The 13,783-nt window shown below is 40.0% G+C and overlaps 1 protein-coding gene across 1 annotated transcript in view; it reads right to left on the reverse strand.

Annotated features, from left to right (window-relative positions):
* The window catches only part of Usp46 (ubiquitin specific peptidase 46), a 64,277-nt gene that overhangs the window by 13,151 nt on the left and 37,343 nt on the right, over positions 1-13,783 (reverse strand). The window contains exon 5 of the mRNA XM_010640249.2: positions 4,446-4,522. Within this exon, the coding sequence (XP_010638551.1) occupies positions 4,446-4,522 (77 nt within the window). The remainder of the gene's footprint in view (positions 1-4,445; positions 4,523-13,783) is intronic.

Genomic DNA, 13,783 nt, shown 5'->3' on the forward strand with positions numbered 1-13,783 from the left:
ATATAAAAAATTTTCAATAAAAGAAGTGAGCTCCTGCAGGAAATGGATTTCCTCTAGTATGGAAACAGCTATCATGTCCAATAATATCTATATTCAACACATTTTCAAATACAATCTTAACAAATTCGATACAACAGCTCAAAAACTGACTTGGAAAAAACTCTCAAGCCACACTTCCTGATAATTTCCACATCCCCCATGTGGAAACTGACACCTGCTGAGAAGCATTTGGGGTAAACTTCAGTGGCTGTTCTGATGGTGCCAGGCTATGGGGCAGTGGCAGTACCACACCATGCTCAGCCTCTCGGGAGCTAAGATGATCAATACACACCGGGCAGGAGGATTGCCATGAGTTCAAAGCCAGCATGGGCTACATAGTGAGTATGACGTCAGCTTAACCCTGTCTCTAAAAAACAAACAAAAAAATAAAGAAAAAGAAAAAAGATATAGAAGCAATCTTAATACTCAATGGCATCCCTCCCTTCCACTCCCATCCCCCAAATTATATCTGAATCCAGGTATTACTGTTTTTGAAACATCCTACATGTCATGGTTCACTGCCAGACCTGAGAACCTGTTTCAATGCAACCCAAATGTTAGAGTGCATCTGAGCCACCTGGGAGTCCTGTCAAACTACAGATTCTGACTCATTCTGAGGCGTGACCTGAGAGTCTGCATTTCTAAAGAGATTGCAGGCAATGTGTGTTTGAGCAGCAAAGAGTAAAATCAGAGGTTCTCAAACTTGTGTGGTACTGTTTACCAGTTGCTCAGGTTTGTAACACTCCCTGCTCTAAACAGATCTGTGGTAAAAAAGGAAAGGGTTTATTCAAAGCCAGCTGGCAAGGAGATGGAGAGGACAAGTTCAGGTGTGAAAAGGCTTTTAAGGAACTGAGGGGAGAAATACATCGATGGAGACAATAGGCAAGGAAATGTCCCCGTCATTTCATCCCCACAGCTATTCTTCCTTCCCCACAAAAAGGACCAAACCCTAACCTCCTGGGGCTAGCACCTGCATATTCCTTCCAGACAGAGGTGTTACCAATCTGTCCAACCACTGAGCTGAGGCGAGGAAGGGGTGGCTAGTTTATGCCCTGGGCAGGAAGAAGTTTGGAGAAGCAGCTAATCTCTAGAAAAAAAATCTTAAATTTTAAAGATCTGTTTTATCCTTTTGGTTACAATATCGGAATCATCAGAAAATCAATTAAAGACAGAGGCCTAGTTTCAATGAAGTTCCTGAATATGGGCTGGGCTCTATTTTTTCCAATTCCTGAAACACACCTACTTTTAAGAACCACTGACTCAAATATTAAAGACAATTTTTAAAAAGGAATCCACAAGTCAGGCTGTGTGTCAGATACTAGGAAACACCATACTGTATTATGAATAATAACCAAAAGTGAAACACAGATCAGAAAAACCAACAGAGAAGCAGTGGGAATGGATGTATATGTTAACTTAGTACATAAAAGCACAAAACTTAACAACATAAAAGCATAAAACATAACAGTACATAAAAATTTTTCTACTCAAAATATGTAGAAAAGGAATTTCTTTTAAAGGAGATTAATTTTCAAGTGGAAAGAGCTTCGGCTTTCCTCTTAACACCTGGCTGACCTCCCCAACTCTGAGAGAATGGGGATATTAAGTGAGCAGAAGACAAGAAGGGGAAGGTGCTGTTTCATTACTGAGCATTTTGCAAAGAAAAGGTTCTGCGAAGGAGCCATGGAGGAGGCCAGGAAGCCGAAGACAAAAATCAAAACAAAACAAAACAAAACGGCTATGCAAGGACAATTAAGATACTCTGCAAGTAGTTTATGTTTTTTGCCTGAGGGCATCCCTGAGCTTTTCAAACAGAAAAAGGAAACTTTCAGTTTCTGCTATTCATACAAATGGCTTACCTTGCTCAAGACACAGAATCTCCCGAAATAGTGTATTAGAAGTGTAACCGAGTTACTCTATGGACTTACATCTTCTCTAGACCTATATCTTGACATTAACCACTATTTATACAAAATTTCTCTGGGACAAAAGTTCCATAATTCTTTGCAGTCATCACCTAAAGCCCTTATGAAAGAAAGTGGCAAGGATCTTACATTCAAATCCCACAATTGTAGCTTGATTTTTTAAGTTATTAAAATAAAAAGATGAAAGAAATATCACATAATAAGAGACATATAGACATGATGTTTAACAAGAAAACTCATAAGTTCTAATTTTAAAAAAGAAGAAAACAAATCAAATTAAATCATGAAAGGGGCCAAGAGAGATCCTTGCCATTCCTCTCAGGTCTCAGAGGTAGGAAAAAGGAAAAGCTAAGTGAGTCTGTTAATTTCTATTCCCTGGGTCCACTTTGCACTTCTGGGTAGGGGTAGGGAGTTTGAAAGCTGCCATCTCATTCCAGAACTCTCAATCCCAAATTGGTGAATCCCAAGTTGTCTGGCTGAGAAGCTGAAGGTGAGTAGGCCAAGGTCTAGTTTAGAGATACTGTGAAATGGGAGTGGAAGAGTATTCACATTTCAAAGGCATTGGGGGGCTAGTAAAAGCTGATAGAGAAGTCTACCACACAAAATGGCCCCAGTGGTCCTATATTCTAAAATGGCTCCCATTTCTAAAAAGGTTCCTGCCTAGGGAAATGAGCCACTTGGGGGGTGGGGGGGATAAAACCTGCCCCCTGTGGAGAAGCAAAACTTAATTTGTTGTTCCACTCTGCTACCCACAGATCCACCCCTTCCAATCCCCTTCCAATCACACAGCATAACTATCACGATACTTTCTCCACTGCACCACCCTATATAAACTTCACCCCAGTTAGTCTCACCCTCCTTTGCCATTGTTTGAGGTAGCTGGGCAGCTCTTTACCCCCATTAAAGCCTTGCCTTGGGTGCTCCTGTTTTGGCTCATTTTCACATATACCTCAACCCCAGCATTAGTATTTCCAAGTACTTCTCCTCAGCCTGCAACAGGAACACAGACTCATCTCAAAACTGCAGCTGCTGCTACCTCCCCTTTGAATAGCCCAGGAGCTTCCTAGCAGGGATGGGAAGCAGGCAACCTTCACCCCACTCCTTCATCTTCGAACAATGTTGGTAACACCTTAACTTTCTTCATACCTTATGATCATAAAACCTTGGGGAGACCAAAAATGGCTTCATTTCACAAGAATGTTGGAAACGTACCATTAACAGAATCAGGCAGGGGATAGAGAGGTCATCCTGGCCTACAAAACATGGTTACAAAGAGATGCAAACCTATCCTAGTCACCTGGATCTGTGGTATTTGGAGACAAGAGCTGAGACACCAGAACAGCAGGAAACATTCTGTGACTGGGCCAGGTGAAGACTTGCAGGCCTGGGCAAAGTGGAACAGGTGCTCCGACTTACAGTGCACCCAACACCTGGGGGAACCAAGCTCTTCTGAGCTGCTTTCCCAGTGCCTTCATCCTAAAAGATGGACCAGGCAACTTGCTTGGACCAGACCAGTTACTTTACACTATTCTTATAAAAGGTTTCAGGTATTCTGAGGTCCTGAAAGAACAGTCCTGTCACCTAAGCCTTAATGATAAATCAGCCGAGCCTTGTTTCAGCTAAACATCTCCCGAACACCAGTGTTTGAGGAGGCCCACCTCAACCACTCAGTCTACACTGGCACCTTCAGTATCAGCACTCTCTGGGTTTTATTTCCTTCAAAGCACTGGTCATTATCCACGCAGTCCTGCTAATGTATGTGCGTGGGAGTAGGGGCCCCAGTACCATTTACTCCCCTCTCCCCAGTGTTGAGAACAGGGCTGAGAAAATTATAAGCACTCATTTTCTCTTGTTAATGGAAGTGGGAACCTTGTCTGTGTGGCAACTCTGAGCACATTTGTAATGTCAGGTCAATATGCGATATATACAGTAATCCCAGGCATGTACCGTTACATGCTGGGCTCTTACTGTCTCTCAATGGTAATGAGGGGAAATTTCTTTCCGTGAATGATCTCCACAGAATAATAAAAACACGGAGAAAAGGAAAATTCTTTCACTAGTTCTCAAAATGCATAATTTTTTAAATAACAGAAGAGGTTATCTTAAAAAGAGTAACAAATGGTAGGCATCATTGGCATTTATTAACTCAACTATACGTGTGTGTGTATATGTGGTAGAGAAAGCAAGAGAAGACTTTGATGAAAGCAAAAGTATACATCTGTATTAAAGATTAACATTTTATTTTTAAATTCAGTGATTAATGACTCCCATCTGCTCTTCTCTCTGCTAAGTGAGACTCTGCTGCAGACCACATATACTTATTTTTAATTTTTCTTGACAAAGAAGCAGCAGAAAATAATAGGGATATGCTGGTTAAAGAGCAAGGAAGATTATGTCCTGAAGAAATACAGGATTTTATTTCCCCCATTTATTTACTAGCCTGATCAAAAGCTCAAACCACAAGTAGAATCTTGAGGTTACCTCAGACAGTGTGTAATGGAAGTGTTCTGCTCCACATCAACAGAAAGGTCAAGAAAATCTTCATCTTTGCTACTAACCTAAAGAAAAAAAAAAAGGAAAATATATTAAATGTATTAGGCATGAAATACATAGTAGACATAGGAGCTAAAACTTTGAATCTATTTTTTTTCCCTTTTGTGGTGCTGGGGATTGAACCCAGCGAGAGTTTCAAGATGCTAGGCAAACATTCCACCGCTGAGCTACATCCCCAGACCCACAACTTTGAATCTGATACCTCCAATGAGGTATCCCGCAGGATAACTGCAGTAAGAGTTAAGCATGGCTATATGTGCTCCATGGAACAAGTTATATGGAAAACATCCCAATTTAAAGAACATACCAGATTCTCTATTCAACCTCATCCCTGTTGTAATTTTGATTCAAAACTTACAATAATTAAAACATAAGCAGATTGCACTTCCTCTCCCATCATTTCCCCCATTGTTTCAACTCAGGAAGTTTCAGACAAACATCCAGATAGTGCAGCTTGGCAGAATGATGGGAATGAAGAGGACAAGAGACATGGAAAAGCATCTACCCAGATGGTCGCTCTTCTCAGGGTGTGTTCACTTTTTGCCAGTCCCATGATTTCATTCCCTTCTTCCCCTGCTTCCTTGTTCAAATTGTGAGTGAGGCTGGGGAGCCAGAGAATACACAAACCACACATCCAGGCATCCTTTGGCTAGAAGCGGTCATCATTTGTACAGCCCTGTGCTGTCTGTGATCAAAAGCAGCCCCGGAGCTCTTGTGGCCTGGTTGGCTCTTGGCAATTCACTGACTCTGGCTGCTTCTCAGGCTACCACAGTCCATCCCATGTCTTCTCGGAACCCACACAGTGAGGCTCATTGAGCAAGTGCTTACACTCCACTCAGTGCCGACCATGCTTGGGTTTACCGCTTGCTTTGGTCCCAAAACAACCCTTTCTTCTTTCGTCACACATCTGGCTTTATTATGAACAGCAGGTGGGACACTTCTAACAACAGTAAAAAGACTAATTTACAAAAGCAGGTATTCAGTAAAATCGCTCAGGGGTGTCCCAGAGGACTCACGTTAGATGCCAACACAGAGCAGGATGAAGAACAAAATGAAAATTACACTCTTTAAAAGTGTAACCACAACCTACAACCCAAAATTCCAGAAATTATCCAAAGAAATACTCAAAAGAGTTGTGGGCAGAACCTTTTATGCATGTGTAAGTCTGCACAAAAATGTTTACTGGGGCCAGGGATTGAGCTTAGTGGTGCTGCCACCTGCCTCACAAGCACAAGATTTTGATCCCTGATACAAAAAAAAAAAACAAAAAGTTTACTGAGACAGACTGCCCAGCTCCATATCTTCTCCCCCCCCACATTAATTTTAATTTTTGGTACCAGAGATAGAACTCAGGACCTTGCGCTTGTGAGGCAGGAGGTGGCCTATCTCTGCCCATTATAAACTAGATAACTTGGGGCCAGTTACTTAGCCTCTCTTTACTTCAGTTTCCTCATCTGTAAATTTGGAACGGCTAACAGTATCTCACATGATTGTTGTAAGGATGAAATAAAGTAATATATGTAAAGTGCTTTTAAAAGTGAGCACTGAAAAAATGAAGAAGAGATTTAAAAATTATAAATAGTTTAAGATGTTAAAAAAAGTCAGAAATGGTAAGTTGGGCATGGTGGCACATGCCTGTAATCCCAGCACTCAGGAGGCTGAGGCAGGCGGATCACTGTGAGTTCGAGAACACCCTGGGCTACATAGTGAGTTCCAGGTCAGTCTCAACTGCATAGTGAGACCCTGTCTCAAAACTAAAAAAACCAAACAAACAAACAAAAAACCAAAAAACAAGAGTCAGAAGTGGTTTATCACATGGTGATTATGATACTTAGTATAAAAGTAAACTATAATTATTTATATATATGTTAATTCCTATTTTGTATTTTAAAAGGCATGTATATATCTATACACATATTCCTCCCTTACCACTCTCTAGCATTCTGCATCCATTTTTTTATGGCATTTATTCCTTCTATGACAGAAATCATTCACAGCATTCTAAAATATCATTAGCATAAGTCCCTGACTTATAAAGGAGTTCCTTTCCAGGAGAATGTTCATAAGTTTGATTTGTTCATAAGATCAACAAAGTGAGTCTTATATATCTTTAACACAGATATACAATGTGAAGCATTAATAAACACACACACACACACACACACACACACACACAAATACTGTAAATAATGCTTCTGAACATCCTGGGCTCTGACTAAGAGCTGCACTATCACACTGTACAGTAAGCACACAGCAGCACAACTGTGATGATGTGCGGCAGACACGTGAGATACTTCTGTGATTTTTTTGCATCTATGAATGTTGTAATGAGAGGTCCATTCAGATCTGTGGAAGTTCACAACTAGAATGTTTATAAGATGGGGACTTACTGTACCACTGCTATTCTGGCTTCTCTGACATAGACCTTACTGATCCTCTCCTGAGAAGGTGACTGTGTTCCTCCCTTCTTGATTCTGAGTGCAGCCACATGACCTGCTTAGCCAGCCAGTGAGGGTTTTAGAAGACAGGTTGTAAGTGGAGCACTGAACAAGCACTGGTGAAATCATTCCCCTTTCGTCACCACCATAAGGCTGAGCCCAGATTAGCACTGTTCTCAGAAGATGGGAGGACACCCATGAAGGAGAGCTGTCCTAACCAAGGTGCCACCTGAGCCTAGTCTAGAATGAACCCCCTCAGCCAACGTGAGACACGTGGGTAAGCTAGTAAGACCTTCAAACACACAAGTGCAGCCAAGTCCAACGTATATCAGCTGACCTTTACCCAACCCATAGTTGCAGGAGTTATAATAATCAATGATAGCTTTATTTAAGCCTCAGAGTTTTCAGGTGCTTTGTAACAAAGCAAGAGAACTGATAGAGCCAGATAACATATGTATATGTACGTGTGTGTGTGTGTGTGTGTGTGTGTGTGTATATATATGTATATGTATGTATGTATTTAATTTTAAACTATATTATATATATAAAATTTTATTTATTATTGTCATTTACTGAAATGAAAGTTCAAAAGATTGGCCTCAGTAATAATTAAGATCCTAACATGCTAAGGCTGAGTGCGGTGTACTCACCTATACTGTCAGCAGGAGGGTCTGAAGCAAGAGGATCACTAAGACTTTGAGGCCAACCTGGGCTACAAAGTGAGTTCAAGGCCATCCTGAATTGCACAGAGACACTGTCTCAAAAAAAAAGATCATAACATACTAATACATACTCTTTCAGAAAACTATAAGTTCATATAACCATAAGCCAAAAGAAGACACCTGAAAAGTGTCAGAATATGAATACAAACTGGCAGGCAGACAGTATCTGTTTTGAGGAAGAAAGCTATACATAATGACAGAATGAGTTCATGATTTCACAGCCTATGGAGGAAAACGCAGTTTTTCTGGTCTGGGAGCCAAAGACTAAATCTGAGAAACTAAAGCCACTAGAAAGAAGGGAAACAGCCTGAGATGGTAGCCTCAACTCTCTGTTCACATCTGGCTGACCACTGAGCTACACATCATGCTTGGAATGTACTCCAAGCAACTCAGCTGGACACAAACAGAATGACTCAAGGTTTGAGCTGTCACTCCATAAATAGTATGCGCTTTGACTCCAAGATAACTGCCTGATAAAGCTAAAGAAACCCAATACTCACTGAAGAAGACAAACAAAATCCAGAATTTCTGCAGTTTCTCAACATCCTAGACAAGAGCCAAACTTACAATATGTAAAGAATCAAGAAAATGGAAGACTTTCTTAAAATAAAAGAAAATCAAGACCCATCCTGAAATGCTGGAATTGTTGGAATTGGCAGATCAGGGTTTTAAAACTCACATCCAAATATTTCAATAATTATAGCAAACATTAACTGCCTAATAATAAAATAAAAGCCTTTTCTTCAAATTTTTTATTTTTTCCATAATGTTCTGGGCATCAAACCCAAGGCTTCATATACACTAGGCAAGTGCTCTGCCACTAAGCTACAATAAAAAATGGATTGCTTTTTAAAAAGCAAGACCAACTATATGCTGTATACAAGAGCTAAACTTTAAATATAAAAAGAGACTGAAAGTCAATGGCTGAAAAAAGACACACTGTGCAAAGAACTAGCTTTAGTATGTAGAGGGATATGCTATTATCAGATAAAATAGATTTTTTAAGATAAAGTTATTATGAGAGACAAAATATATTTCCTATTGATAAAAGGGTTAATTTGTCAGAAAAACATAGCAATCAAACATGGAGGCCTTCATAACAGATCCTCAAACATACATGAAGCTAGAATAATTTTTTGTTTTGTTTTGTTTTTTGAGACAGGGTCTCACTATGTAGTTCTGGCTGGATTTGAACTCACTATATAGCCTAGGCTGACCTCAAACTCACAGGGATCCTCCTGCCTCAACCCGCCGAGTACTAGCATTACAGGCATGCACCACCATTCTTGGCTAGAACAATATTCACGAATAAAAAGGAATGAACTGCAGAGACATGCTATGTCACAGTGGGCTTCCAAACATTATATAAGTGAATGAAGTCAGACACAAAAGCCCACATTCTATGATTCCATTCATATGAAACATCCTGCTGCTGGCAAGAGGGGTTAGCTGTCAGATACAAGGGATCTTATTGGTGTGACAGAAATGTTCCCAAACTGGATTATGGTGATAGTCACACAATATAGTAAATTTCTTTTTTCTTTTGGTACCAGGCATTGAACTTGGTTCCTTGCAAGTGCCACTGAACCGATGAGTTAAATCCCTGGCCCCAATAGTAAATTTCTTAAAGATCAATGAATAGATGACTTTTAAGGTTATGAAAATTGTACCTCAACAAAGTGATTTTTAAAAAATTTATGATGCAAGAATTGACAGGAGAAATAAGTCACCTCTGAACAGTTGATAAAAAACTAGGGAGGGAAAAAGCGAAAGACCACAAAAATCTGAATAACTTTATCAAGTAACATACTTAATTGACAAAGACTATTACAGCCAGCAACCAGATACAAGTTTTGTCCAACTGAAGGGCTCTCTCAACAGGAGCAATTTTGCTTCCAGGAGACATTTAGCAATGTCTGGAGACTTTTTTCATTGTCACCTCTTGGAGATGCTGGTGGTACCTAGGGGATAAAACACTTAAAACATTCTATAATCCCAGAGGCGTTCCCAACAATAAAGAATTATCTAATCCAAAATATCGATAGTTCTGAACTTGTAAGACACAATTTTCAAGTATACTCGCAAGGACAAATCATGTATCTGAATCATAAAACATATTTCAAATGACTGAATTCATGCACAATATACTGTCCAATCACAACAGAATTAGAAATCAGTACCAAAGCTGGGCGTGGTGGCACACACCTGTGATCCCAGCACTTGGGAGGCTTTGGCAAGAGGACTGCTGTGTGTTCAAGGCCAGCCTGAACTACATAGTGAGATCTTGTCTCAAAAACAAAAACAAAAATGAAAGAAAAAGAAAAAAAGTAATCAGTACCAGTAGGCTATCTAGGAAAATACAAAATATTTGAAAATTAAATAGCATACTTCTAATTAATGAGTCAATGAAAACAATCATAAGAGAAATGAGAAAAAGAACATAAGAGAAACAAGAAAATATTTTGAACTAATGACAAAACAATCAAAACTGTAGAAGGCAACTAAAGCAATGATAGGAGAGGAAGTATAAAGCTTTATATATGTATACTAGCAAATAAAAAAAGGGAGGCCATATTTTCTAAACACTACAGCCTAGTAACTAAAATAATTTCCAGGATTTAGTAGATATCCAATAAATATTTACTAAATGAACAAACAAAGCTGAAAAATGAAAAGATATCTAAATGCAAACAGTGGCATCTGGGAGGCAGAAATACGATTTTTTTATATATTCTTTTAAAAAATAATCTACAGATGTTCTTTTTGTTTTGTTCTGTTTTTTTTTTTCATTTTATGCTTTTTAGTTTTTGTTTTGTTTTGTTTTGTTTTGTTTTGAGACCTGGCCTTACTGTGTATTCCAGGCCATCCTTGAATCCATTATGCAGTGAAGCCAGGCTCAATCTTCCTGCCCCTGGCTCCCAAATCCTGGGATTAGAGGCATGTACCACCATGCCCACGATGTAATTTAGCAAAACTTTTTGTTTAACCTAAATGACCCTTATCACGTGGAAATTCAACTAGAATCATATAGAAGTTAGATAGTTAGGATCAGATTCTACTTAAACTCTTTGATGTAATTCTTTTTCTCTATTTAGTACTTTCAGGAAAAGGGAAAAATGTAAGAATCTCATCAACTAAATAAAGAAAGTTACTGTACCTTTCTTAATTCAAAATGAAACTATTTCCAAATTTAGAGTGTGAGAAAGCACTGCTTACCAGCTTTCAGGAGCAACCCTGCAGGGAAGATCAAAACAAGACACAACCTTTCCCTCTGGACTTTTCTCTCTCTCTGCCCCAGAATGAATCAAAGCAGTGAGTGATTAAGCAATGAAACAATACTGTTTGGATTTGGGGGTTTAAGGGTTGTTTGTTTCTCTCTCTCTCCATCTCTCACTGTCTGCCTGTCTCTACCCCTCTGTCCCTCCCTCCCTTCCTCCCACCTTCCCTCCTTCTCTCTCTCCCTCTCCCTTTCGTGCTCTTTCCCCCCTGCACCCCTACCCCATGAGAGCTGCCAGAAAAGAAAACCATATTCTTCCCACACACAAGGATCTGGTCTGAGGGAAAATACATCTTGTCTCCAAGGAAACATATATCGCTAAGAGACTCCAACATTCTGAGCAACAACAACCTATATCCTACTCTCTTCTCTCTCTCCTAATTCTAGGCATGGAGTCTCTCTCAAAACTCCAGTTTAGAAACAATAAAGGGGACTCTACTTATAGAACAAATGAATGTACAGTATATGCCACACATAAGCTTTGATAATCCCTTGAGGAATTAAAGTTATATTCCAAGCATGCTTCTTTAAAGAGCCTAGATTCCTTTCCTGGGTTAGTGGTGTAAGGACAGAGAAACTTAGAAAAAATATAGGGGAAAAGAAGCCGATGATTAACAGCATAGAATCATCACATGCTTATCTGTGGTTGACAAGTGGAAAATTATAACGTTTATCCATGTACCATGTGCTCGAAGAAAGTGTACCCTATGAAAATGGTTATCCTTGTGAAAATGGTATTCATGCTTATGAAATCTCCAACTGACCTTGTCCCCATCCTAGAACAAAGGCTAAGACCCTGACTGGCTTAGCCCACACCAAAGTATGGGCACCTCCCATACTCATCCCCGATTTTGTGGCACCTCTATGCTGCTAACCTAGCTTCTCTTTACTTTTTCAGTATTTGTGACACTTTAAATAAACTTTTGCTTTGCACTATTATCAGTCTTGACTCTCATTTTTCTGCTAAGAGTCCTGTTTCTTCATTCTTTGCTTGAGTGAGGGCAAGGACCTAAAGAGAGGCGGGGCTCTCCCCTAGGCTCCCAAGTCCTCCTGCTGGATGTAACAGTGAAAAAGGTGGCAAGGCTCTGCAATGGTTAGCCAGAAAATGATAATGTGCTGGCGGAGGTGGCACCAGAGGTTGCCTGGGCAAAGCAGCCACTCCTGCCCATCTGAAACCCTGGGCCTGGCAATCTCCACTGAGTGAGTGAGCAGACCCCCCGTATCACCTAGCTCCTCTCCTGTCTGGACGCCTCAGAACTTGCTGGTCTGAACCAATACACAATTTAAACATTTGCAGACAAAGCAAGAAGGACCTATCAAATTGGTACTTAATAAAACCATTCTTTAAACAACATTTTGGCTCTAGCAACAAAAATAAATATATCTTAAAGCCACTGAGAAGCACTGAAAACCCATAGATTTGCAGAGCAAAAATTCAGCTTAAATCAAAAGGGGAAAAATTAAGATAAACAACAAAATTAAGCTGCAACCGGTCTAATAAATCTTATGAGGCAAACAAAGTACAACCAAGGGAGCACTTAGGCTAGAGTGGAAAATTTCCAAGCTCTAATTCTAAAGGGGCTTTATCAAAGTTATCTGGAAAAGTCAGAGCTTAAAATAGTCTCTCCAAATCTATTACAGAATGAAACTGTTTGTCTCCATAATTCCCTCTGTTGACATTTGCACTGCAATCATAGGCAACATTTACAAAGGGTGAGACCCAAGGGGAAAAATCATTGTTTTCGGAAACAATGAAGACTGGCACAAGGTTTTCCACAAGTGAAGAAACAAGAGGCTAAAGTGGGACAAAGGCTCGGTGCCCCCTGGGGCTAATTCGCTGTTTGGGATCTAGGGCAGTTTAAACCCCCAGTGAGATCTCACCAATGCAGGTCTTGGCAATTCTGACGTAAGCCATATGACCACGGCACAACACTCCTGAAAGGGAGCTCCAGGCCTCTACTAAGGCCTGACCAGAGGAACAGACTGCCGGTGATGTGTTTTCTTAGAAAGCAGAGGGCTTTCTAACAATTTGAGCTTTCTAAAAATGGAATTTATCCTTGGCAGATTGCGTTCCCTGGCTCTGGACAGTGTCCACCAGATGCTGGTGACCAACTGCCTGGGACACCCCAAAGGGCCTTGGGCACTGGGAAAAGAAGGGTTGGATGACACCTAGGATCCTGTCCAGCTGAAGGAGCTAATGGTAATGAAGGGGGCTATCCAAGTAACTTCAGGGAGAAAGGGGGGAAAAAAAAAACACTTTTGCCTCAAATCATATAATCATTTCAGGGAATAAAAAAAATAGTTCCTTAAAATTATCTCATCTTCTAGAGACACAACGATACACTCTCATCTACTTTCAAATAATAAATATAAACATTTGGACTCCCACTATAAGAAATATTATGGTATTCAAATTTTTTGGAGAAATTTTGGCATAGGCTTCCTGGTCCATGGTAACCCTCCAAGAAATTGCAAGCTAGATAACAGCTTTTGCTGTGTAAATACTGTAGGATATAATCTTTGCATTTATTAGAATCAGCTGATCTGTTCATAGGCAAAAGAGAAACTATAAATGTGACATTCTCTGTCACCAGATGAAAATTCATATGGAATACTGCCAAGGTAGATTCAGTAACAGTGTCCACCTGAAAGACAATCAAAAGGATTACATCAGCTGGACAGTGTAGAGCAGAACTCCTGACCACGGATGTAGGAACATGATGTCCCTTTGTTCTGGTTTCCACATCATAAGCTCACAGAGTAGTCAGCACTTCTCCTTCACAGCATTTTGTAGTCATAATTACACAAGCTAATTGCTAGGTTTTTTTT

The sequence above is a fragment of the Fukomys damarensis genome, unplaced genomic scaffold (assembly GCF_012274545.1).
Source record: "Fukomys damarensis isolate Sample0158 unplaced genomic scaffold, DMR_v1.0_HiC HiC_scaffold_35, whole genome shotgun sequence".
NCBI classification, from domain to species: domain Eukaryota; kingdom Metazoa; phylum Chordata; class Mammalia; order Rodentia; family Bathyergidae; genus Fukomys; species Fukomys damarensis.